The sequence below is a fragment of the Fopius arisanus genome, unplaced genomic scaffold (assembly GCF_000806365.1).
Source record: "Fopius arisanus strain USDA-PBARC FA_bdor unplaced genomic scaffold, ASM80636v1 scaffold00008, whole genome shotgun sequence".
NCBI lineage: Eukaryota > Metazoa > Arthropoda > Insecta > Hymenoptera > Braconidae > Fopius > Fopius arisanus.
In genome coordinates this window covers 586,542-613,302 of record NW_011887747.1, presented here as the reverse complement: position 1 = coordinate 613,302, position 26,761 = coordinate 586,542, and the positions used below count along the sequence as shown (strand labels likewise).

General features: G+C 39.3%; 1 protein-coding gene across 1 annotated transcript; it reads right to left on the bottom strand.

Annotated features, from left to right (window-relative positions):
- Positions 1 to 11,806: 11,806 nt before the first annotated feature.
- On the bottom strand, positions 11,807 to 16,823 carry LOC105273908 (adult-specific cuticular protein ACP-20). Its single transcript, XM_011316622.1, has 4 exons — positions 16,751 to 16,823; positions 15,888 to 16,262; positions 15,011 to 15,290; positions 11,807 to 12,319 (listed from the first exon to the last, which is right to left on the bottom strand). The coding sequence occupies exons 1-4, from the start codon at positions 16,763 to 16,765 to the stop codon at positions 12,135 to 12,137; spliced, it is 855 nt and encodes a 284-aa protein (XP_011314924.1). The 5' UTR covers positions 16,766 to 16,823; the 3' UTR covers positions 11,807 to 12,134.
- Between the last annotated feature and the right edge of the window lie 9,938 nt (positions 16,824 to 26,761).

Sequence of the window (26,761 nt, the reverse complement as noted above, 5' to 3'; positions counted from 1 at the left end):
ACAAAGTTCGCATACCCCAAACTCATTCTCTTTTTATTTTTTTTTTCTTTTCAAAGAGCCTTCCAGACGCTTTGTCGCTCGGAAAGAGCGTGAAAATAAAAATTGCTGGCAATTTAAAAAACAGGAGAAAGCGAAATAAAAAAGTAGAATAGCATAAAAAGGGGAGCATAGTAAGGTAGTGACTAATTTTGAGGCAATAGAAGATAAGGATAGAAATGTTGATCAGGTTATATCTACGAAATTTGCGCAATAGGTTGACGGTTAACATGAGGTCTCGTCGTGGGAACTGGGGAAGGCAGTTTGAATAATTTTGATGTATATCAAGCATCTCTCGTTGTGTCGAGGAGACTGATCAGCAGTAGGATGTGCGTTGGAAATTGAACACTGTTGCACAATTGCTGGATTACGGGCGAATAACATATACAATAAATTACGAGTATAACACCGGAGCTGTTACATTGATTGCAATGAGTGAGCTATTTTTGTGTAATATTTTTTATGACTCGAGGAATTTTTTCCTTCTCCCTATTCGGCAACAATAGTCATGGGACCCAACGAAAGGTCAAGGTACGTACAATCTAATCCGCTCATAATTACAGTACATCCATGGAATTCGCTCACTCACTGTCAGATATATAATCCCCAATAATAATCGATCGATGACCAATCATGTTTCTCTCTTCGGGCTGTAACACCCCTTCAACCTCTCATCTTTCTTGCTTCTCTCCATTGTTCTCCCCATTTCCTATTGAACATTTTTTTTGGAGATCATGCGAGAGCTCGTTCATTATTCACCCCCCCTTCTCCCCTCCTGCCGTTACTCGTTATTTCCCCTTTCCGTTGAGACAACCAATTGATTGTATAAACTGAAAAATTGCCAATGCTGTGTGTGACGTCATTCTTAAAGTTTTCACTAAAAGCACGAATGCGCGGGTGTAGGGGGTAAAATTTCCCAACAAAACTCAATATCTCAGATAAAATACTCCCAAACAAAAAGAAGTAAATAAAAGGAGAAAAGAAGGTAGAGAAAAGTATGGAGCGATACGCGAGAGGAAAATTTGGTTTCGTATACTGGTGAGACGCGTAAATCGAGGCTCCTTTTCCTCCCTTTTTCCGTAGTCTCATGCCTTTTCTATACAGTTTCTAGAAGGCGTCGTATAGAAACGAGGATGAGGAAGCCAAGCGGAACGTATGCAGGATTCGCACGGCTCTTGCATGAATTCAATGAAAGGCTGTAGCGAGTATCGGATCTTCCGTCGAACGATCCCATGTGTCATACGGAGAACGTACATCAGGTATACGTTAGTGTATACACATGGTTAGTTCCCTCTTGCCGTGATCATCTCCACTCGCTCATGCCCTCCTCTCAACCTCCTCCCCCCTCAACCTAGCTCACGGTCTCGTCGCGTCCCGTCGCGGTGCATCCGCCATTGGTGAAGTACTTGCCTAGATCACACGCCGATGAAAGTGAAAAGTTGGCTCTACTCTGTTCTCCGCGCAGATGACCTACTGTTTGGCCAAGAATCTAGGCTGCCCCCATCCTGTCGACTGCTGGCGCACGCTAGGTCCAGCCACCGTGGCATATGACACGTGCCACAATATTACAACTTTCATTACCCCATTAAATTCATCAAATTGAGTTTAACAACAGGTCATAGGACTTGATGGTTTATGGCGTTTTACGTCATTGATATCATTCTTCTGCCAAGAAATGTACAATGGCGAGGGAAAGAATAGCACGAGTATAGGCAGTAGTTGAAAAAAATCGACGGGATACATTTAAAGTTGCCGGATGTTTCAACAAAATCCCTTTGTTTTTATGCCATTACGCAAGGGAAGAACGATCTAACAGTAAAACGATTTCGTCACACGAACGATGAGAACAATTGATTGATATTGTTCCGGTAGTTTTCTCTCTCTCTCTTTCTCTCTCTCGTTAAACATTGCAAACTCGATACAAGAACGATGTGTTTTTCTTGGTTTTTCCATTTGCTGCCGATCTGCTAGGAGTTGTTGACTGGAGGATGGGGTTAAAAAGGAGGGAGGAAAAGATTTCCCCAGTGCACAGGAAGAAGAGAAAAGTCTCTACTTGCTTTCTTGTGTTCATCATGTCTGGCCGGAAATATTTGGCTGAAATAGGACATGTATTCGGAGAGACAATTATGTACGGAGTAGGATGAAACTGTATAGATTTCTTAAGTTTGGGAGTTGTTGAATTGAAGAAAAAATGTGATATACCAGTGGAGTCGTCTAATGCAAGTGGTTTATGCATACCGTAGCAGTTAGTGACAGTTCTCTCTCTACAGGATACGTGTAAGTCAGTCGAGAGAGGAATATTCAAGCGTCTTTTCTTACCCCCTCGGTATTTGGCGGTGAACTGACTCTAGAGTGGAATAGCTGAGCTGTACACCCATGCAAATTATGTGATATACTGAGTGAGAATGAGGAGAGAATGGAGTGACACTGATGAGGAGAGGAATCGAGAGGGAAGAGAGAGTACAGTGAGGGTAGGAGTCGCCGAGGAAGATGCGATATAGTGGTGCAGCTATATGTAAGGTCATTCCGGGAGGAAGGTTAAATACGACGAATGAGCGTATACCACAATTTACCTCTACCCAAGAGATGGTAAACTGGTGAGTGTATTACATGCTGGATGCTCTCGAGTCTTTGAGTCACTTCATGAGCACGATTATGTTTTAGACCTTCTCAACGGGTTATTTGCGTATACAAAAAGGGTCTACGTTACGGTTGTGCCTAGATGTAGGTGTGCCCTGGTTAATGTCACGGATGGAGGGCACAAACCGACCGTACCTCGTTTTTAAAGCACCGTGCACATCCTCAATGAATTCAATCTCATCTATAAATTCTATCGAATAGTTTCGCAATTGCCACGATATTTAACCCTGCTAATATCCACGGCATTTTTCCATTCAACTCTTTCAGGTTTTTCTCCCTCGTAAAATGTCGAAATATCATAGCTGGAGGTCGGTGATTTATTTCCAACGATTTATTTCTTCTCTCGTGTGGCTCCGGCCGATTGAGTCGATTCGGTAGTTCATTAACAGGTGAGTGAGGTGAAGTGAATGATTTCGCAGAGATGATGCAGTAGAGTTGATAAATTATAGGTGAAACATGAGAAACAAGGCGAATAGCTTTTTAAGGTGAGAAATTGACTTAGAACTGTGTTAATGCGGTGGTTTTTTCTTTATTCAAGGAGACTCATGATGGAGGGATGGGCGCGGAGATGTTTGTAGCTGTGCCGCGCCTCAGCGAACTCGACTCGACAGGAATGTCTTCGGTGGGTGGATGTGCACCATTGTGACTCCCATGAAGCATCCGCACATACTTTTACATGCAATACCATATACATCCGTAGTGCTATCTCAAATATTCAGTAATATTTTTTTCAATTTGCTGCGCGCTCCCTGAATCCCTCAAAGCAAAGTAAACGCAAAAGCATTCAAAGGGGTTGAATTAATCCATAGCTATTGAAACGAAGGATATTTCCATCTCACGCCCTCACTTCCTCTTACTATTCACCACGTTTCTACCAAATTGGTAACATACGTTTGGCATACTGCGCACGATGGTAGCCACGTTGTGCAAGAGGAGACTACTAAATTTTCGTACATACCAGTGATATTTCATATCCCCACCGGACATTATGGATAGATCAATTATGTCAAGGAGTATTTGAAATCTTCAGGTATCATGGAATCAATAGAAATTCGAGTGACATATGGTGAAATGCTTTGTATCGATCATTCAATCTCTAAATTATTCTTCAATCCTTTTACAGTTTCGAGTCCCGATGGTAATTCTAAGCCGAACGTCGCAAGAGCTCTTTCCCATAAAAATAACATGAATTGTTATGACAAACAGAGATACCATTTTTGTTTCTGAATCGAACCAATGCAATCAATCAAATTGCTCCAATATGATTGAAAAGTTTGTTTTGATGGAAAACAAACAAACAAGTACAGAGTTAGTTTCGAAATTTTATCCTTTCTGTCAAATGTCATATGTCAAATATTTTCTCTCAGATGCTAATCAGTTTTTTTGGTTACAAAAAGTTAAGCCGTATCTATGGATAAACTTTTTCTTTCCACAGCTTTTCCCCCAATACGTGCCGCCAAAAATATTGACAATCACTTCGATGGATATTGGGAGATTAAAAAAATTTGTAATCAACTAGTAGTTACGTTTTCTATCACCCTAACTGCCATTAATCGTCGGTGGTGCGTATTTCTTGTGCAACGGTTGCGCGGTTCAGCTAGAGATTCAGCGATAAATGCCACCTATGTTAATCCATCTTCGTTTTCCCCCGATTTAATTTCTTTTTCTATGCTATTCGATAGCTGCATCGGTGATGCTAGAGTACTGAAAAATCATACATAACTGACTCAAGTTTAAAGTATTCAAGATTCAAGTTTTTCTTTTACGTGGCAAATAAGCTTGTCAAAATGTTCATCGGAAATGTAATATATAGAGTCGGAGCAACAATCCTTAAACGTCCTAAACTCGTTCAATGAGGGGTCAAGATTTAAATGAAACCAGTCAATACTGGAGCAATCAGCGATGGCGAGAGCCCTTGGAGTTAAGTTTGAATTATTAACCATGCAACGCAGCAATTTATAATGCTGTTGTTTCAATGGCTATTCGAATGATCGAATAGCCAATGTTATTGCCAATGAAGGAACAATGGAAAAACAATGAGTATAGTGGCAGGGAAGGAATTGTTGAGAAAAAAAAACGTACTGTCAGAGATTCCCGAGGGCGTGCGTTGACCTACTCTGCAGAGTGATTGAGGGTCCATGGTCGAGGCGTGGGTTCATCACTGAGCAAGAGGTGGCGCAATTGCTGCGATGACGAGCGAAGTCAAAGAAATTCTTTAATACCCGTGTAAGAATTTCCGAGCCTGTAGACTTGTCTAATGTATTGGCCAGCATCTGCTTACCAACACTTGGTTTTTGGAGGCTTGGCCAGTACACTGGCCAGCATCGTTCGCCGATATTCGGCTGTTCGATACTCCGCTAATATGTTAGCTCACATCAATTCAAAGCGGTTCGGTTGAGCATTGCTGGTCCAATGGTAAAGCCCCAATCTGCTGAATAAATATGCGTTGTTCGATCATTGGTCATTCATGAGCCCTACATAACTTCTCCAATATCCGTTACTTGAAACAATCATTGAGTATAATGTCATTATAATTAACATTAAATAATGAAATCCGTTGAAATTTTATCGGAATTATCATTCATCGAGACCGAAGAATAATAATTGAAAAATTCGGAAAAGGAGGCGTTTGCTAAAGAAATAATAATTGCTAGTATGATTGCAATATTATATATAGAATTAGCCGCTTGTTTGTCAATTCTTCATTGCAGAACCGTATTGACTTCACGAACCAGATAATTTACTTTTCGATTAGATAGTGTGGATTGTTCGCATTTGAAATGTTTCAAATTCTGTATGAATCCATTGGTTGCTCGTGGGGGTAATGCCGCTTGTAAATCTAGAATTCGGAAGTCTTTTTTCGACTCGCATAACGAAACCGATTTCCATTTGGTAGCAGATCATTACAAGTAGTTCCAATGGAGCGATTGAAGCTTCGTTATTATTATTGTTAAATGTCTCTTCTGTGTTTTTCTTGACAACATTTGTCTTTAATTGAAGAGGCGGAAAAAGTGTAGCAATTGTGTGGCAATATGAAGTACGCATTGACGATGGGGAAAGAGGCTGCCATTTGAATTAAAAAATAATGGTTAAGTGCAATGAAGGTAAGGTAAATATACTCTCGTGAAAGCAATATAGAAATGTATATATGTACGACATATGATGCTATTAAACTGAGCGAGTGCATTAAGCTTGAATTACAAGTGCCTGAGGTACAAATTTATCCGACGTATATGGTATCGGATCAATGATGCTAGTGGAAAAGGTTACACATCAAGATTGAGCACCTTTTGTCATGGGAGAAGCGTAACAACTATATTTTCTATTGAATTTTACAGCTTTTTAGTGCGAGTCTTCCGTAGCGATTTTCGAGAAATAAATTTGAGAATACGTATCTGTAAAATGAGAATGCATGGAAATAGTTCAAAGGATTCCAATTTCACGGGGAGAATGGTAACACGAATCCTCGTACCATGGACGTTGTCTGTTTGAATCTCATTTGGAAATGCCTTTGAATTTGACGGCATGGGATCATTGTGCAGTAAAATTCTTGAAAGTAGATAATTAGGAGGAGAACAACTAACGGCAGATAATTAGTGGTGAGTAGAAGCGAGTAGATAGACTTTCTAAGGGATCGTGCGAGTGTCGCATCTACCTGGATAACAGTTTCCCGATAAATTCAGACTCACTTGGAGTTTTCACCAATCGGAAATCACGTCTAGGGGAATGAGATATAAAGTCTTTGTGCGCGTAGGTCACAACGGTTTGCTAAGTGGAACTCCCTTGAAAATGGATCGTCGTGAAGATGGGTGATGGTGGGGTAGGGTGACAGGAAGAGACAAACCGATTCGGTCAATATACTTCAAGACAAAGGACCGGTGTACAACATTTGCGATGAAATTGTTACCAATTCATTCGGATATTCAATAGCATACAAGCATCCAGCGAAGCATATACAAATTTATTAGTTTTTTCCACAATTTCTCTGTAGTCGCTTTCCAGTTGATCTCTTTCAACTATTTATTCCAACTCCTTGAGGTTTTCTTTCTGATCCAGTGACTCCCTGAAGTACATAAGATAGGTTTTACTTTCCCTTCTTTATCGCAATATCTTGTTTCCTGATATAAAGGAAGATTGATATTATTTTCCGAATATCAAAGTGGGATAAATTCACTGAGAATATTTTTCATTCCACGATGAATAATACGTAGACAAGTCTCGAGATCTCGACTTCCATGGAAAGTTAAATGAAATCTGCATATTCTTGTACGTATTAGACATGTCAAATTTTGTATCATCTTGAATAAACTAAAGGAAAAGATTCTCAAGATTATTTTTTATGAATTTGTTAATAAAGTTGTATGTTTAAATATGTTTTCAGTTCTGAGCCAACTATAGCAGACAAATGTTATTATATTTACTTCAGATTTAATCCTTTCAGAAGTACATGATACAAAATCTAAATTAAAAACCATCTCCATGATCTATTAGATTAAAGATCGAGTACTTATTGACAAATGAAAATTGTGTTTATTATTATACAAAATATGCCAGTATTTTCACAGATTTTTTAATACTCTAGTTTACACCTATCTTTTCTGCATGAGAATGATTGTTCTCCATAGGGTTATTTAATGAAATATTTCAATGAATTCCCTAGAATCAAATTGGAAACACTACGAAGGATACGGGCTAATTAAGGTGGATGGCATACTGCAAAAAGAGATGAATCTACAATAACAATTTTAAAAATCGTAAGATACCCGGCCAAATGATGTGTTGACCTGTTCCGGTTGAATGTACTCTGAAGTATGATAAAATTCAATCAAAGTTGATTCTCCTTTGGAAGAGGAAATAGTATATTTCACGCCTAGGACCGAAAAAGGGAATCCGATGAATGCGACTTTATAGTCCGAGTCGGAGACGAGGATTATAACGCACATGAGTCAGAATCACTTTTTTCGCCGTGGCTATGATGCTAGTTTATGTCATTGTGACCGAAAACGCGTTTTTATCCGAGCGAAGCGAGGTTAGAATATATTCGAGATAATTCGAGATAACGTTAAAATAGGCTTTTAAATAATATATATGTATTATCTAATATCAAGTATACAATATATATATAATACGTCAAAGGGGAAGGCGGAAGAATAGATTTAGGTCAGACGAAAAACCCTGGTTACGGATACGGATTGCTCTAGGGTGGATGCCCACTTTGTAAATCCACTAATTACTTTCTATTAGACTGGAAATCAATGCATATTGGCTATGTGATAAAAAAACAGTATTTATATTTATATAGGGAATATAATGTGATATAGACTGATACCCATGTAAGAATTTCCAAGCCTGCAGACTTGGCTAATGTATTGGCCAGCATCTGCTGACCAACACTCGGTTTTCGAATGCTTGGCTAGTACACTGGCCAGCTTCGTTCGCCGATACTCGATTGGTCGATATTCCGCCAATATGTTGGCCCAAATCGATCCAACAAAGTTCGGTTTGTCCATCATTGGCAATTCATGAGCCCCACGGAGTTTCCCCAATATCCATCACTTAAAATAATTATTGAGTATAATCACATTATAATTGACATTAATCAATGAAATCTGTAGAAATTTCAGCGGAATCAGCATTCATTGAAGCCAAGTGAATAATAAATGAAAAATTCGGAAAAGGAGGCGTTCGCGATAAAAGTAATAACTGCCGTTATCATTGCAATTATTTTTTAATTAGATAAATTACAGAAATACTCAGTAATCGATTGATAATTAATTTTCTATCAATTGATCAAAGAAGGACAGAAATGCGCAAAAATAACTGACTCAAATTTATGAAGTCGTTTTTATGCTTTTACTACAAGAGTTCCGTATTAGGTTAGTGGTTAGGGCGTTGGACTAGTGTACGAAAGGTCGTAGGTTCGAGTCTTGTGAGGTACAAAATTGGAGTTCGTCGATTAGGTTTTTTCAGGGTCGACATCGTTGCCGCCGTGATCAAGGATGACTAATAAATCATAAAAACGAGAAAAATTTATTTTTTCACTTTTTATTAATTAATTGAATGAGTGCCTCGGTACCCAATCATATGCCGAGCATTTACAGTCTAGTTCGTTGTTCTTTTTTATTACTAGCTTCTTTCAATTACCGTCAAAAGATTGATAATAGGATAATTTTCAATAAAAAATCAAAGTTATTAATATTTTCGGGTAAAATTAATAAGATTCGGCTGTTAATCGGCTGCCATCATTGGGCCAATGAAGGCACCGATAATCGGGCCGGAGTTATCATCAGCTTCGGAAATATTGGCACCGAGCTTGGCCCGATCCTCAGGCCAATCCGGCCATCCTGCATGGGTATTCTTTTTGAGTGTGTGCCATGCGCTCATGGCTTTTCCTTCCCTAATAGTGTGAAGCAAGGACCCTATGAAATGAACGCTCCCTGTTGCAATGTAAATTTTTATTGTGCCTAATAGCGTCGAGGCACAAGTGGCAATCTCGGGTGCATGCGGGCGTAGCGCATATAAACCGACAGTGATCGACGAGTCTTTTCAAGTATTCGGTTCGGAGAAGTTTAAAAAAAATATTGATGCGAAAATTTCGTAACATTTCAACAATAATGAATACTTTTTTCCTCCTTTTCGCATACATCGGAGAACATTGAAACGGGATTGCGCACTTTTCGTTGATATAGTATCCAGTGAAATAGCACGTCCTGCAATTGTGAAGGCGATAATGACCCGTGGAGGACGAACTATTGTAATGATTTCTCCCGTTAAACGTTTTCAGCTCGTTTAATACAATGCCTCAATTTTTGATCCCCCTTGATACAGTCGTTCTCATTGCATACCAAGGCGTATCTTCAATCGATTACGGTTATATTGGCACTGATGTACGATGGATGACCGGTTAAGAGAGGGAGATAAATAACGAGCGGAAACAAATGATTTCACAACGAGATAACTTGGCACCTTGCCTAAATGATAGGATAGATATTGTACGGAATCCAGTGTGTGACACCGTGATTGACGTTATCACAATAATTGTAAATTGTTTCGGTTATGCTGTCACTGATGCGCAGTTTTTGCTCTCCATTGATCGTTTTGGCATGTTTCAGTTTGGTCTTTTCAACGTTGAAAAGAAATACTCTCACTAGTTGTGCTTACAGTGTGACATTGAAAAACTCTCCTCACTGAACGTACAAAGATGTATCCTGCAACTTTTAACTCCAGAGGTGCCCTCATGCCGAATCATTTTAATACAGCGGTCGCTATGCGATACATGAAAGGATGATCAAATAACTCTGATATTCGATATAATATTCTCTTTTATTCGTTTTGATTCGGACAATATGGTATGCAGAATTGGAATAAAAATGCAAGGGATGGAGAAAAAAATAACACAGTTCAGGCTTTTAAATGTATCGAGATCGGTCCGGGATACAACTGTCTACTATCTCTGGCAATGGCCCAAACAATTTCCCTGATATTTATTCATCCTCTTTCATATATGTATCTTTTTTATATTTTTCCAACTTTTTTCCTGCACATTGAACTTCCATTGATTTTTTTTCCATTTGCCCTCATATTAACATAATATCTATTGCGGTTATTAAATTACATTACATCTATTATTCTGTAATTTCTCCCATTCCTGCATTTGTAAATTAGCTGACAAAATATCAACATTCTGTATAATTATGAAGTTCTGATAAATTTCATGTGGGTAACAGTGCATAGGTTGGATTGGACGCCTGGATATATCAATGTTCTACTTCACGTGCAATGAACGCATTCATAATATCACAATTATGACGATTAAAATCTTTTGTTGCAGATAATTCACACTGGCATGATATAAATTCTGCATGTCTACTGTGGAAACCAGTCGTGCTTTTGTTCAGAATTTCTGATAAGGCCGTTACCATCAATAAACACATTTTATACTCAGCGCTGCGTATTATATCATAGAAAAGTAAAACATGTATAAACATAATATAAATTCGCTGTTGTATATAATATAAATACGATTCAAGTTATGAATATCGGAGAATTGCGGGTCACGTTGTAAAAAGGGTTTCATCAATACAATGCAGAATCATAATAAAGTGATATGTTCCTATTGTAATTCACATCTTCCCCAGTTTGAATTAAAGAATTACTTTTTACACTTAAAATTTTGAAAAACTTTGGAAACTAAACTATTTTCGTGGTGAAAACATTGTAGATTGATTAGTTTGCCAAAAAGAGGAAATTTAATTAATCACAAGTTACATGGAAACCATCGATTCCGTGAAAAAAATTCCAATCGTAAAGATTTCCTCCACAATAATCAAAGAGCAATTTCTCATCGCATCCGCATCATCATTTAAAAAAGTTCATGGAAAGTCATGTAGAATTCCAAGGAGCCATCAAACCAGCGATAACCCACCGCATAGTCTGAATAAAAAATCTCAGTACAATTTGATAAATCATAAGCTAAAACTGAACTGTATCCCGTGGCGTATAGCACAGTCAGAAGCTCGTGGAGTAAGGAATAGTTGGCTTATCACACGTTTCCGACAAATGAGGGTCATTCAAAACAACTTGGCTCCCACAAATATATGGTCGTCCACTATCTGACTGTCCCCCTTCAAAAACTAAATGCCCACCATAAATTTTTTTCGCCCCTCAGCCAGGCAGAAAATAACATCAAGTATGTTCCGAGTGAATTAAAAAAAAAAGGAAATTTCAGCCCCCATAAACACATGTAAACAACGAGTGCAATCATACACTCTAACATCGCCAGCACCTAAGATTGTTTTAGCACGACATCTGCACAGTGTCTAAAGAGTCATTGCAAACGCTTTGTTAAATGTAAGTCTGGGAATATTCCCATTAACTCACATATATACACTGTTCCATTGTTATGCAATGGCTTATCACGAGTGCGATTAGCGGAGCTCTCTCATCCCGTTTGTACTATGGAATCACGAGTGTGCAGCAAAGTACCACCGGAGCGGCATATAGTCGTCTTCTGCAATTAGGGAAGACGGAATAATCGTTACTTATACACTTACTATGTGCAATTGTTATGCGTCTTCAAGTCAGTGCACCAATTTCTCGATCAATTGTTGGAATGCCGAGATGGAAATGAATTCTTTGTAATTTCTTTTTATTTTTTTATTAAGAGCAATATTGAGATGTTTTCCAGCAAAAAAGAAAGTAAAAGCGTTTCATATTGCCATTATCGTGGTTGAATTTACACAGCGAGGAATAAATTCATGCAAAATATGTCTATGCGATAATAATGAGAATTACACAAGTCACGCGAAATTTCATCTCGGGCAGAATGAGCTTCGGGCTGCTCCTCCTCGTGCCTTCTCAGCATCGGAATAAGTCTATGGAGTGATGTACACGATGAAAGAGTTGGAGGAGAGTAGTTGAGAGACTTTAAAGTGGATGAGTTGAATTGGTCAGTGCGATCATTTGCCATAACCACCACCCGGAGGTAAGTATTGATTGCTACCACTGGCGCCTACACCGACACCGCCACCACCTCCAAAGATGCCGTTGCCCTTTGGACTACCAACTCCCAGTCCACCTATTCCCGCTCCTCCAGCTCCTCCAGCTCCTCCAGCTCCTCCAGCTACTCCGTATCCACCCCTACCTGTCACCCACAATAAAATCGCATTTATATTTATGATGCCATGTCTTTCCTCACGTGATCCTCCACTACGTCCCATTTTCTTACTTTCTTGTAAATGAAAACGGACACACAAGACATCTCGGGTTCGATTAGAGTTCACGTGAGGATAAAGTCAGTCTGAGATTACTCTTTATTTTTCTTCTTCACTTTTTCTTGGATTTCTCCTCTTGATGGAGAATAGAATAGGAGCACAGAAGTGCTTATTTTAGAACATGCCTTTTGACATATCACAAAGGTGAAGTCGCACGAAGGCAAACAAATGAAAAATTCACGAAAAATTTACGAAAAAATATTAAAGTTTCCTCAAATTCGATAAACAAAGTATATTTGACCGCCATTTTTCATCACTTTCATAAGTAGAACATTCGAGGGTCAAATGCCATCTGTCGAGTTAAATGTTTGGCATTGTATTCAAGTATATGTTGGATTTAGATGAAAATTATTATGTACAACGAAGCTATCGTTTTTTTCTAAAAAATACAACAACTTCGTGCAGAAAAATCCAATAAAGTTCAGGGAAAAATTTGAGTTGAAGGAGTAATTGGAATTATGGAAATTGTTTTGTGGCGTGAGTTGAGAAATTTCGGTGAGATTTTACTTGTTCGGGTAAAGTTATGTGACAATTTTGTATTTTTTTCAGTGATGAACTTGAGAAATCACTGAACGTTTCAGATATATTTTCTTTCATTTTCATAAAACTGCCGTTAAATGATTCCTGCTTTTGGATTGGACAAGTTGTTTCACGATTTTTACTGCATATTTTTCTCCGTATTGGAATGTATGGCGCGAATCATGTGAAAGTATACGAATAATTTTAAAGCTTAAATGTTGTTGGGGACATTATTTTTTCGCGCGATCAGAAGAATTGCTTCGAGAGAATTTTTCGTTGTTACCGACTAATATGAATAGCGAACAATTACGTAAGCGTCGCTCAGAAACTGTGCAGCTCACATAAAATAACATCAAAGGCAAGCAACTTATTAGATACAATTTTGATACAATTTTGAGAGAATAATGGGTCAAAGGGAATTGACAGCAGAGTAATACAACCTGATAAATTAATTTCGCTGTTGAATGAAATTGAAGGGAGGTTGTAAAATATTTGTTATTTTGATTAATTATTTGTCCCAGCGTCAGTCAATAGAATTGCACCATTCGACGACCCGTGGTAGGACCAAAAGCATTTACTTACGGATAAATCTTTGATAGCTTTCTCGACTAATTGGCATATGATTAAAAAAATAGAGTCCAGTGAGAATAATCTCTCGTCATACTGACCAATTGAAAGTTGTTAGATTTTTTATTTTCCAATTCAGAGTTTTATCTAATGGTGGAATTCTATATCAGTTGACGTTTGAATACCACGCGAGTTTTAAATTTGGCATCCCCCTCGAAATTCGCTGCATGCCAATTCTATGCGGTTATTAAGGTTGTTCTACCCTGGTCAGAACGTATCCGAAAAATGAAGAGAATCGAGTGAAACTTTTTTAAAACATTATTTAAGGCATTTCAAAACCATGTGCAAAATTTCAAAAATTTCGTCAACAGAAAAACAATGAAAATAAATTGTAAAGTTGCTACTTATACACGGGGTCAAGTGGAGCATCGATAACTTCAACATTTTACCTATATTGCCGATTGATGGATAATGTAGAGAAAATGCTAAAGTTATCGATGCCTCATTTAACCTTACGCATAAATACCAATTTTACAATTTATTTTCATTGTTTTTCTGTTGACGAAATTTTTGAAATTTTGCACATGATTTTGAAATGCCTTAAATAATGTTTTAAAAAAGTTTCACTCGATTCTCTTCATTTTTCGGATACGTTCTGGCCAGGGTAGAACATCCTTAACCGTTAAATCCGTTTTTGTTCTGCATCATGATGATTGGTACACTGCGTAATTTTAATAATTTTTTAGTAAAGTTGCCAGGGGAGAGATTTTGCGCGTTTTTCTCGACTTAAAACTTATTTTTTTGCTCCCGTTAGGAGGCGTTTTGCGGCGTTTATCAGATGCCTTTTAGAATACTGAGAAGTTAGGTATGTGGAGGTTAAGTAAATAATTGTATAACCTAATATTATTCGATTGGCCAAATTATTGGTAAACTACTCGACCTCTGAGTATATTACGAATATCTCCTATCCACCGATAATTTATTACTCAATCTATCGTCAATCGTTTGCAACATTTTGATAGAAAATTTAATTTGAATTATCACCGCGCCCGTGTTCATAAAACCTGCACACAACGCCTGTATTTCACGCCCCCTAACGGGAGCAAAAAAATAAGTTTTAAGTCGGGAAAAACGCGCAAAATCTCTCCCCAGATCTCCTCTAATTAATATCTCAATCTGCTACCCTTTAAAGATTTTCCTCTTATAATTTTTTTTTCGTAAGCATTGGAGTGATTTCGGCAACACAATTTGAAACCCAAATTTAGAAATATTGAACAATAACAAAATAGAATAAAAAAAAAAATGATTACGTTCGATAGATAATACATGCTGGCTTCAATCTGCAATGTTTTTCTCAGATGGCGCAATTTAAGGAGCCGGAGCTCGAAATTAGGTAAATAAATTTTCCATTTGAAAAAAGAAAGCAAGTGGGTCGTTAAGTTATGGTAGTAAAGTTAAAGAATACTGCATGGAACCTTGATAAGGAGTGAATCCAAAGCCTGGTTGATAAGAACCCTGCGGTCCACTGAATTGATAACCACCGGGTCTGGGATACTGTGCTTGCCCCTCGTATTGAACATCCGCGTTGTATCCATTCACATCGTCTGCTGTATATTTTACGATTTGAGTCCTAGAGTCCGGTAGAAGTACTCGATATTCGCCCCTCACGACATTTCCGTCGCTGGTCTCCTGCTGACCATAGTCGTTACCACTCGGGGGATCTAGCACCTCGTATTGAAAACTGTACGGTTGCGGCTGCCATACAGACACATAAAGGGATATAAAGGGAATGCATGTGCGTTAAACAAAATAAAATGACAGGGACAGGGAGGTGAAACAGACGAAAAATACACAAAGGAAAAGATGTAGAATAAACGATTTTGTGTGTTGCGATTTTATGGTTATTTTCGTTGTTGCTCCTGGAAAGCAGCCCTTGGCGATTGTCAGCCTGTCGAGGAAACAATACTCCCAACAGAGAGAGACTCTTGGTTCATCCTCGCATTTATTCACAAAGCTACTCCGAGGGGAGAGGTTTACCAGCGACATCCCAGTGATAATGTGTGATAATATGTTCTCTAGCGTGGCACGATTTGTGAATCATCAAATTATTACAGTTCACCGGGTGCGCTGCGGATGCTTGGCCGAGCACATCGTTAATATTGCTTTATCAGAACATATATTTTTTTTTCTATTGTTTAAAATTCATCGCGATGTAAAATCGTTGAAAAAAATATTGGGAATGAACGGCTGGTTTGAAAAGTCATTTTCATAGCTAGAGGGCTATCCGCTTGGCAATGAATTGAATAATATGTATAATAATAACTACATGAATGGTGGTGAAATAAAACTCACTGGTCCGTTGTCCCCATTGTAGCCATTGCGATAAGCTCCAGGGATTCCCTCGTAGCCTGCAGGTGCAACGCCACCTGGAAAAGCTGTGGTGTATCCGCCGGGATATATACCGCTGGGCCTGCCGGTGTATCCCACCGGTCCTGGGAATCCACCAAAACCAGGAACTCCGTAAGAGCCACTTGGTCTTCCAAGAGAGTCAAATCCATTTCCACTTGGAAGAAATCTTCCGGATGCATCATAACCTATACGTCGCCCTGGCTCACCAAGAATTCCAACGCTTGGTCTATTGTACTGATACCCATTGCTTCCAGAATCCGGCAAAATCCCTCCCAATGCAGTCGTACAGTACAATATTGTCAGCACCACACCGTTCAACTAAAACAGGGACAATAAAACACAAATGGAGGAGTCGAGGAAATAAAGGGAAGAGCAACTTTATGGTTAATTTGAGGCAGAGATAGACTGTTTGTTGACCGTTATAAATTGTCTAGACGCAATAGAGAACTCGTTCTTTACAACCCCCATATATGAAAATGAAATAAGAAAGGGTAGTCACGCATTTCTCCAATTTCTCCAATTTCTCCAAAATAGAGAGAAGATACTCCTCTTTAGCATGATTGCAAGTGGTTCTTCCACGATCGGAATTCGTTCCACGGAGTGAATGACAAACGATCTTTGGCTATCTCCACCGGCAGTTTCAATAAATTTGCGCTCGAATTACTCGGGATAATGCTTTAAAATTGTTAATATTATCTCTTGACTTCGTTTTTATGCAAGGAGGGAAACCGTCAATGATAATAATTCACGTTGCTGGTTGCAGATCGATATTCATTGAATTAATAATCAATGGCTCGAGTACTCACCTGATGAATACTCATATCGATGAGCTGTTTCAGAGAGTCCGAGTAAACTGATGAAGATGATCCTCTCGAATCCTTATATACTCCATTCCCAGTATTTTTCCTTGTTACAGATTAAACCTGGTTTGGCCGTTGTTACAACAGTATGAGTATAACATTACGAAGAGTTTAACCCAGTGTTGGAGTTGGAGCTTGAGGGATGGGCTAAATACGATACAATAATCTTCCCTTCACTTGTCGGTCCATCTAACTCCTCTTCTGGATGATCCTTGCCGATTTTCGACGTAGAAAATGCCTCTTCACTGGTGCATGGTGGCCGGGTACCATTTCGTATATGCATTTTAATTGATTGAGCGTGCGTGGTGTTCTTCCAGCATAGACTATCCTCCACGTTTTAATATTTCATGCGCACCTATCACGCGAATTCGAGTGCCTCTCGGCCAGCAACGTCCATCACGAAGTAACTTGGATATTGGATTATAATATTCGTAGTATGACGAGGTATAACCCATTGAATTCTTTCGGAATATCAAACACATTAGGTACAATTTTCTGTAAGCTACTACTCATGAGTAGAGTTATGATTTAGGAAAGTATTGATTTTTCATCGAAATTTGATTAAGAAAACCGAATCGGCAGTTGATCATGAATGATTGAGATACACTGAATCTAGTGTTTTATTTGAACGTATCTGAAAATTTAAATTAATTTGAAATTGACATCTCTCAAATGTGATAGTGGAATATATCGACAGGAGATTAAATAAAGTGCAACCAACAGTTAATTAATTCCCATATTTATCATTGAAGACATTATGCGGCCACCCCCAGATTGCTCCTGAATTCACCAATTAATTTGTATTGGGTAAATTGGGAAATAAAAAATACCGAATAGATATTATCAAAGTGGAGGCTCACCGAATGTTGATTTTTTTGGCAACTCTCGTGAATAAATGGTAGAATTTATTGGCAATCATAAAAATGGATAATTTGATAATTTATGCAGACAAGAAAAAAACTGGATTCGCAATATTGAATTCAGCTTCGATGGTAATAATCACATTATGTAGAACACTTGATTGCCTCAGTAGAATGGCTCAGCTATAGTTTCAAGCAGAAGAATTCCACTCCCACTTTTTTCTTTTCTGCGATCGCTTCCCTTCATATACAGGGTGTCCCAGAAGTACGTGCCGATAATTAACCGGCATGTACAGGGGGTGAGTCCGACCCAAAAAGTCCTTTACCACTTTTGGATCGGAAGCACCCCTCCGGAGATACTGGGGTAAACAGGACAGCCAATGACGCTGCCGCGTTAAGCGGCAGTACGTCGGTGTGGCTGTCGCGCTCGAGTGTGAGTGATTCCCCTTCGAGCCAGAAGGCGGCGGGATTCCACATTCACCCGTGAGCGTGAGAGAGAAGTCATGGTATCCTCTCTCACTCTCTCGCATCACTCCGCGGCAATGTTCTTGCAGGTATCTTTTAAACAATTGGGTTTTTGGGATTTTTTCATTGATTATTATTTGTTGCAAATTGAATTTGCAACAAAAAACATCTGATGGAAAAATGCCGTACGGCCCATCGTTTTTTTTATAACATTTAAAAAGTATGAAACAGTTTGTTGCTGATATTGATTAAACAATTGGGTTTAGGTGATTTTTCCATGAGGTTATTTTGTTGCAAATTCAATTTGCAACAAATAATCATCAATGGAAAAATCCCAAAAACCCGATTGTTTAAAAGATAACAGGAAAAACAGTCGCGCCACTGAGAATTTTTGGTAAAATCGCGGGCAATCCCCTTGCCATTTTTCGATTAATTAATTAATTATTAATTATCTCATCAACCGAGACTTTGACAAAATTTTATAAGGAGAACTTTTTTTTGTTAAATCTCATTAACAACAAAAAAGATTCTCCGATAAATTTTGCTAAATCTCATGGTTGATGAGATAATTAATAATTAAACAATTATCTCTGAAATGAACGGAGCGATCGCGGTGATTTTCAGATTTTTCGTTAAAAACAGCCTGTTGACCAATTATCTAATAAACAATGGGCTTTCGGAGATTTTTCCATTGATTATTTTTTGTTGCAAATCGAATTTGCAACAAAAAACATCTGATGGAAAAATGCCGTACGGCCCATCGTTTTTTTTATAACATTTAAAAAGTATGAAACAGTTTGTTGCTGATATTGATTAAACAATTGGGTTTAGGTGATTTTTCCATGAGGTTATTTTGTTGCAAATTCAATTTGCAACAAATAATCATCAATGGAAAAATCCCAAAAACCCAATTGTTTAAAAGATACCTGCAAGAACATTGCCGCGGAGTGATGCGAGAGAGTGAGAGAGGATACCATGACTTCTCTCTCACGCTCACGGGTGAATGTGGAATCCCGCCGCCTTCTGGCTCGAAGGGGAATCACTCACACTCGAGCGCGACAGCCACACCGACGTACTGCCGCTTAACGCGGCAGCGTCATTGGCTGTCCTGTTTACCCCAGTATCTCCGGAGGGGTGCTTCCGATCCAAAAGTGGTAAAGGACTTTTTGGGTCGGACTCACCCCCTGTACATGCCGGTTAATTATCGGCACGTACTTCTGGGACACCCTGTAGATATAGATGTTCATTGGTATTTGACTGGGAATTTTGAATGCACCATAAGGCAGTGCTCATCGCATTAACGTATATTCCATCACATTATAATAGCATGTATCACCACTTCTAGGGTATAATTCAACTTGTGTGTACCAAGGATTGCAAAATTCATCACAAAAGCACATGGGAGCTCACAAAGTATGAAATAGCAATCATGCAAGCACTCAGTCCTCTGAAATTCTGTGGTGGCTTAGAAAATATTAAAGCGAGCCTGGATGGGTAAACAGGATATACCATGGAATTCGTTTTTAATGATCCATTAGATTTTTTGTTACATTCGTTGCTTAAAAAATCACATTTCTCTAACTTCGTTATTTTCAGATGATTTTGGTGGAAATTATAATAGCCATTATGCTGTGTTGAAGGATGATTATTTATCATCTTGCTTATTGTGTATTTCTAGCAAGAGAGTTTTCCATTACTAATGATAAAGGACAATCTGTCTTCTGTCACACATTATTAATCTGTAATATTATGCCATTAAAAAATCACTCCTGAAATTTTATAGGAACACTTTAGAATGCTTAAGTACAACACATTCATATGAAATTTCCTGGTTATTATTACTGATAAGTCAATCAGACTCTGAACTTTTCAGCCATTACAAATTTTGAAAAATCTTGTCTTGAAGTAAATTCAGATAAATGACATAATGTATATGCTCCATGAGAAATTTTGGGTATAGGACAGTGGAAATGAGTATAAATCGTGACCAATGAATTAACAGTGAGGAATGAGTGTGACAGATTTTAGGGCTCAATTTTCGATTCGATTCCATATAAATATCCATTTCTATTTTACATAAAATAGGAAACGCCAGTTTATAAAGCGTCCCTGTTACACCCGCCTATGTTTCCATTTCACTTTTCACGATGATTCTGCCAATATTTTCAGACGGATCAATCGAGTGAGCCTGCTTGCTTTTGAATCCAATAAATCGTATTGAAACTTATCGGAATATTTGGTGCATACAATTCTACTGCATTTATCCCTGATAAGCACTGCAATTATAATTTCAGGCTGGCATTATTTTAGCAATGAATCGACAGCTTAAATAATTCAAACCCAGGACCCCAGTTTCGAGTGGATAAATACTCCAAAATGTTCAGATTTGTAAATACATAAAAATGGACTCATCTTAAAATTTAAAAAAAAATTCGAATAAATTTTTGCAAAAAATGCGCCTCGAAAAAGTTTTGTGTAATGGTTTGCCCTGAAATTTTTTTGGAAAATGAATAAACATGAAAAAAAGTGTCAAATAACAGTTCTGTATGATGAAAAAAAATAGTTGAAGGAATACCAACGTTCTTAATATAATCCGGACAACTTCGAGTAAATGATCCTACAGTTTGTCGCGGGAGTAAATACTTACGGTAAACGTATGGTTTAGGTCGGCTAAAAAACAAAAATCATTGAAACGTTAATTTCTTTGAAAGAAAACCATTCTTATCCTCTCAATCGTCAGGAACAAGACGAAAGAAGAGAGAGAAACAACAAGGAGGGGAATACATCGATAAATAGTTCTCAGGTAAACTCTGTTGTCCCTGAAATTCCTTAAACTCCCCTTTCCCTCTGCTATCGCTGTTGACGCGACGAGTGAATGATATGTAATTCAATATTTTGAATAGCTACAGAAGGGTAGCGGCAAATAAGTCACTCGTGGTGTTCGTTCAGCGATGGTAGATGGTCAGGAGAGGTGAATTCAGAGTTTTAGTGAAGTGCTCAGGACTATTAGATAAACCCATCTTTCTGTGTGTCCATTGTCTTGTGTTGACATGTTTTGTTTTTGTTTTTGTTTTGATCAGATCCTTAATCGGGTGATGGAAACCCATCCGACCAAATAAAAAAACATCCAGAATGGTTTGGTGGAGCTGAACTAGACATTTACCATACTTACGTTCGGGCTCTCATAGTTAATAAACTCATCAAACCAATACTGAAGACTACATTTTTCTCCTTTCTTCACTTTTTCCCGTGATATTTTCATGGTATTACAGGGGCAGGAGCAGCCCTTTTTGAGATGGTCGTAATTCACTCCATATAATTGTGGATTCCGGTCTTAGTTATCACTGTACATTCATTGCGTGAAAAAGGGGTGTGGATTGTAGGTATATATGTGTGGCAAAGCAAGGACGTCACACCAGTGGATCCAAAGCTTCTCTTTCCATGCTGAAAGTACCTCTCCGTGTTAGGTGGTAGATTTTTCTCGTAAACTAGCATATCTATGATATGACAAGTATACGAGAGGATCGGTGTTACACCCTAACAAGTCGTTGAGTTCGTTTTTCCATTGTTATTTTTCGAGAGATATTTTTCACACAGATCGTAAGTGGTTCCAAATTGCCAACCAAACATGCCAATCCTTTAAATTCCAATGTAATAATGTGTTTATATCATTATATTCAATAGGCGTAAATTCTCCCCTCTACTGTACAATCGATTGCGGTTTGACAATTTCCTGTGTTCATCCGAGCGAGTTCAATGCAAGAAAGCAATTATTATGGATGCTGTATAGCTGAGAAAGCATTTCGGGGTGCTTATCACTAGTCTGGATGTTGTCACATTAAAAACTCCCTGCCATGAACGGCTAATTAGAATAAATTCTCTTTGCGAATGCATTGGATGCCGTTTGATGTTCACCGAAAATTTCATTTCAGTGGATTTCAGTTTCCAACATTTTGGCATTTATACAATGCTATCGATGTTTTGATTCATGTGTGACCATTATGTTGGACATTTGGTCTTTGCTATCAGTGGCTAGAAAACAGAAGAAATTAAATTTCTCATGCAGCTGTCTACCCTATTTTTTTGTGGGAGTTTTTGTATTTAATCTGTGAATATTTTAAAAAATGAAACTGAATACAAACTTACGGCAATAATTATAATACTTTTAGTACAATTTTACTGTTTGTATTGAACAATACAAGTATGTAGAGTTAAACAATAAAAAGAGGCATTCAGGGCAGTTTGCGTGAATAATTCAACCACCAACCTTACATCAACAGGTTCTGATTTTAGGGATTGATTGCGTTTGTAACAACCAATAACAATAAGCGGTAGATAATTAAATCCAAGAGTTCGATTTTATAGAAGATTCTGTTACGTTAGGACTTACAAAATGATCGTTTAATTCGAAATTCGAAATCGAATCGAAATTTTCTTATTATAAATATTAGATAATTTGGCGAGTTATTAAAATAGTTAAGTTTCCGAATTGTGAAATAATTTCAATTTCTATGATTTCGCGATTTATCTGAACTCTTTTTATATAAATTGGCGATTTATTAAAATAATTAAATTTTGAATTGCGAAATAACCATCTCGGGGACAACCCGAGACCCAGGGCCTGCATTGTTGCTAGGAAAGTGTGTAGGCCCAGGGGGATGGCGAACTTCTGTTACAGGGATCTGGTGGCGGTTATGGTGCGGGTACATACAGGAGGACCGGAAGAGGACATTGTCTTCTGTTCGGCGTATCTGCCGCATGACGCCGCGGAGCTGCCATCCACCAGGGAGCTGCAGCACTCGTTGGTTACTATAAGTCTGAAAAGCTGTCGCTCATCATAAGCTGTGATGCAAATTCGCAGCATGTTGTATCGGAGAGCAGTAAGAATAATACCAAGGAAACAGGCCTGTTGGAGTACTTAGTGGACCTGGAGCTGGAGATCCTAAACAGGGGGGAGGCAGAGAGGCCTGGTTAGCGGCTCTGGAACCGAGCGTACCGCACTAAAAGAGATGAGGACTGGACTCGGCACAGGAAGGTACAGAGGGAGTTTAAAAATCTCATCAAGAAATCGAAAGAGTCAACATGGAGGATCTTCTGCGAGAAGCTGGAGACACTATCGCAGGTGGCTAGACTCCGCAGGGTCTTCTCCGGCCGACCAACACAAGGTCTGGGTGGAATCATCTGATGGTGCTGCTATGACCCAACCAGATGAAACATTGAAACATCTGATCCAGGTGCACTCCGACTCTGTTATACAGGGGGAGAGGGAATATGCTCCGGATTGGATTGGGTACGGCCAGGCGAGGGCAGGCCGAATCGGGGCCTGGCCTCGAAAATTGTGACGTTGGGCAGGCTGCGGTGGGCGGTGGACTCCTTCGAGATGTATAAGAGTCCGGGTCCTGATGGTATATACGCGGCTTTTCTGCGGAGAGGGCACCTGCTGCTTCTGCATAGGCTGCTACTACCACTAAAGGCATGTCTTATTTTAGGACATGGGCCCATGAAGATTGCGGGAGGTAAGAATTGGGTCTATTCCTAAACCGGGTAAATGCAGCTATGACAACGCCAAAGCCTATCGGCCTATTAGCCTGAGCGCTTTCCTACTGAAGACGCTGGAGAGGCTCGTTGACAGGCACATTGAAGAGGCAGTCCTGGAAATGAATCCCATTAGCCCCTCGCAGCATGTATACCAGGCGGGCAATCAACTGAGACTGCACTGCACAACCTGGTTGCCAGAATTGAAAGAGGAAAGCAAAGGAAAGAGGACACTCTCGGTGTCTTTATTGAGGGGGCCTTTTCCAACACTTCCACTCCTCTCTCACCGACAGTACGGTCAGGGCGCTAATAGGGAGGAGCTACCCGCAGGGGGGAGTTATCTCGCCTTTGCTGTGGGTCCTCGTTGTAGATGGGCTCCTCAATGGACTCGAGAGACTGGGGGTGTACGCCATAGGATATGCAGATGATGTGGCCTTGCTCGTGACCAGCAGGAAGGAGGGCATACTACACCGGAAAATGCAGAAAGCGCTCGACTATGTTCAAGTGGTGCACCCCTCACGGGCTCAGGGTAAACCCGAGCAAAACAAAGATGGTGCTCTTTACTAACAGGAGGGGGTGTGTCGTAAGACCCCCCTTTATTTGTGATATAATTCTGGGCTTTTCGAAAGAGGTGAAATACCTAGGCGTATAGCTCGACAGAAGGCTCAGCTGGAAGAAGCACATCACCATGCAGACGAACAAGGTCATCGCGACTTATTGGGTCTGCAGGAGAATGTTTGGTAACACGTGGGGGTAAGGCCCAGAGTCGAATCCATACAGCTACAATGCTCCTACAGCTCACGTACCCTGCTGTTGTCTGGTGGACGGCGATGAAAAAGCCCTGCCATAAAAGAACGGGAGATGGAACGGGTAGACTTGCGATGCTGATAATCACGGGGGCGCTCAGGACGGCCCCCATCTCAGCGCTGGAGGCGCTGCTCTTCTTCCAGCCGCCCCACACTCATATTAAGGAGGTGGCGCTAATATCGGCTGCGAGATTCCGGTTGCAAGGCCTATGGAAAGGGGCCATCAGTGGTGATGCGGCAATCCTTACAGCGGACAGCGACTTTCAGGGACTGCTGTCCCGGGGAGGAGATGCCTGCAGACCGCGATGGCACTTCTAAATGAATTTCACGGTCAACCTTGGAAATGGAACAACCCAGCCAGGGGGTGATAAAAAGTGGACGCCACGGAAGGGGCTGGTTTCGTACACGGATGGCAACCGTGCGGGAGCAGGGATCTGATCTGAAGGACCTTTAAGTACCCTTGGACTGGAATCGTACACGACCGTGCCTCGACACGACCACGACACGCTGGCATCCTCGGCAACGTGAAATCCGACGAGCTACCCAAAAGAGCTTTGCCTAGAGGTCGCACCAACAGGGGAGAACTTGGTGGTTGTGCACATAGACTTCGTCAAGAAAATGATCCAGAAGCGAGTGGAGACGGTGGTTGTGGAAAGATGAGACTCTGAGAAGAGCGCCAACCACGCAAGGACCTTCCTGCGTGAACCTACAAAAAAGCTAACTGAGACGCTGGTAAGGCTGAACAGGCTAAAGCTCCGGTCCTTGATCAGGCTTATCACTGGTCACTGGCCCCTACTCTCATACATGGCGAAAATAGGCAGAAGAAATGATCCTACCTGCCCGAAATGTGGACTAGCGTAGGAAAACCGGCATTACTTAAGCACCGGATGCAGTGGTCTTGACGAGGTCTGATGGGACGTCTTTGGAACCACCGGCATCAAGGAAATGTGTGCTGATAGGGACGGTACTGAAGGGTTCTATAACTTCGCTCGAAGGGCCAACATACCGGCACCTGTGGACTAGGTGGCTGACAAGTGTAGAGTGCAAAATGGCTGGAAGGCTTCTTGCACTTTCCCGAACTTTAGGGAACGCTTAAAAAACCACTAAACGACTAATGTCGAAATTCGATTGAATGATCGAATTTACAATTGATAATTAAGGTGAAATTTTTATTTTATTTTCACATTTTATTTGGATCATTGAATTTCCATAATTTATTCGACAATTATTATCAATTATTTCATGAAAATTTAACAACTTTGAAGACTTATAGTATATGTCTATATAGTGTATTTATAAGTCTTATACATATCATACACTCATGCACAAAAATGCTCTAGAAAATCAATACTTGAATTAACTGGAGGATCTCTCTGGATTCAGGAATACCTCCATATTATGTAGCGAGCATTAACAAAAAAAATTGAAAGATTAGTTTCAAAGATATTCAATTTTTAGTGTAAAATGATTATGTGGAATATATCTGAAGTAACAGGATCGAATTAGTTTTTTTAATCGGACAATTTTAGTCCAATACATGCATAATAGATACAACACTCAACATTCTTAATAGATCTAAGCTAATAGGACAAAACATATTGGAAAAATCATTCGGAAGCTCGCCATCAATTTGTAGAATCAGAATTATAGGAAAAGGATTCTTTTATTTTGAAGGGATAATATAACATATATTTGAAAACAATCCGGACTGGATTTCCACAATAAAAATGCCCTGCATTTTCACTCACGACCAGTCAATTCCGAACTGACTCACTCCTAATTCTCACATCTCAGACACACTCATTTTCTCTCTTTATTTTAAACATACTTCTCTCATTTGCTGTCACTTCGAAACGATAACTCTTGTTCCAAAAATGATCTTACAAGACAGAACAAAGGCCACCCTTGTGCAGTAAAGAAAACTCAAAGCCTAAACACTAGCGTAAGAAAACTAACAGGTCATGCAAACACTTTTCCTTTCACACTTATAATTTCTTATGCTGTGGATAAATATTTAAAAGAAATCTAAAACTTAACGTCTGTAATATTTACGCGTAAGCAAACTCTTAAATCTCATTCCTGGCGACATATCGCCCTCTCACTCGTTTATGCCTAAACCAAAAAAAGTAACAAAGCGCTCATTCTTAATTTTCACTGAACCCACAAATTTGGTAATCCTATTCTAAAAGGGACACGTGTAGTAAAGACTTTTTATTTGGAGTTTTTATATTTAGTTAGAATAAATCGAATAAGATACAATAAAATACAAGCTCTGAAATCACGCGACAATA

Bases quoted from the DNA above. Each gene is read 5' to 3' on its own strand.
- LOC105273908 (XM_011316622.1), bottom strand. The intron at 15,291-15,887 runs GTGAGTTTTATT...TCTGTATGGCAG, and splicing joins ACAATGGGGACAACGGACCA to CCGCAACCGTACAGTTTTCA. The intron at 12,320-15,010 runs GTTCCATGCAGT...TGTGGGTGACAG, and splicing joins TGGATTCACTCCTTATCAAG to GTAGGGGTGGATACGGAGTA.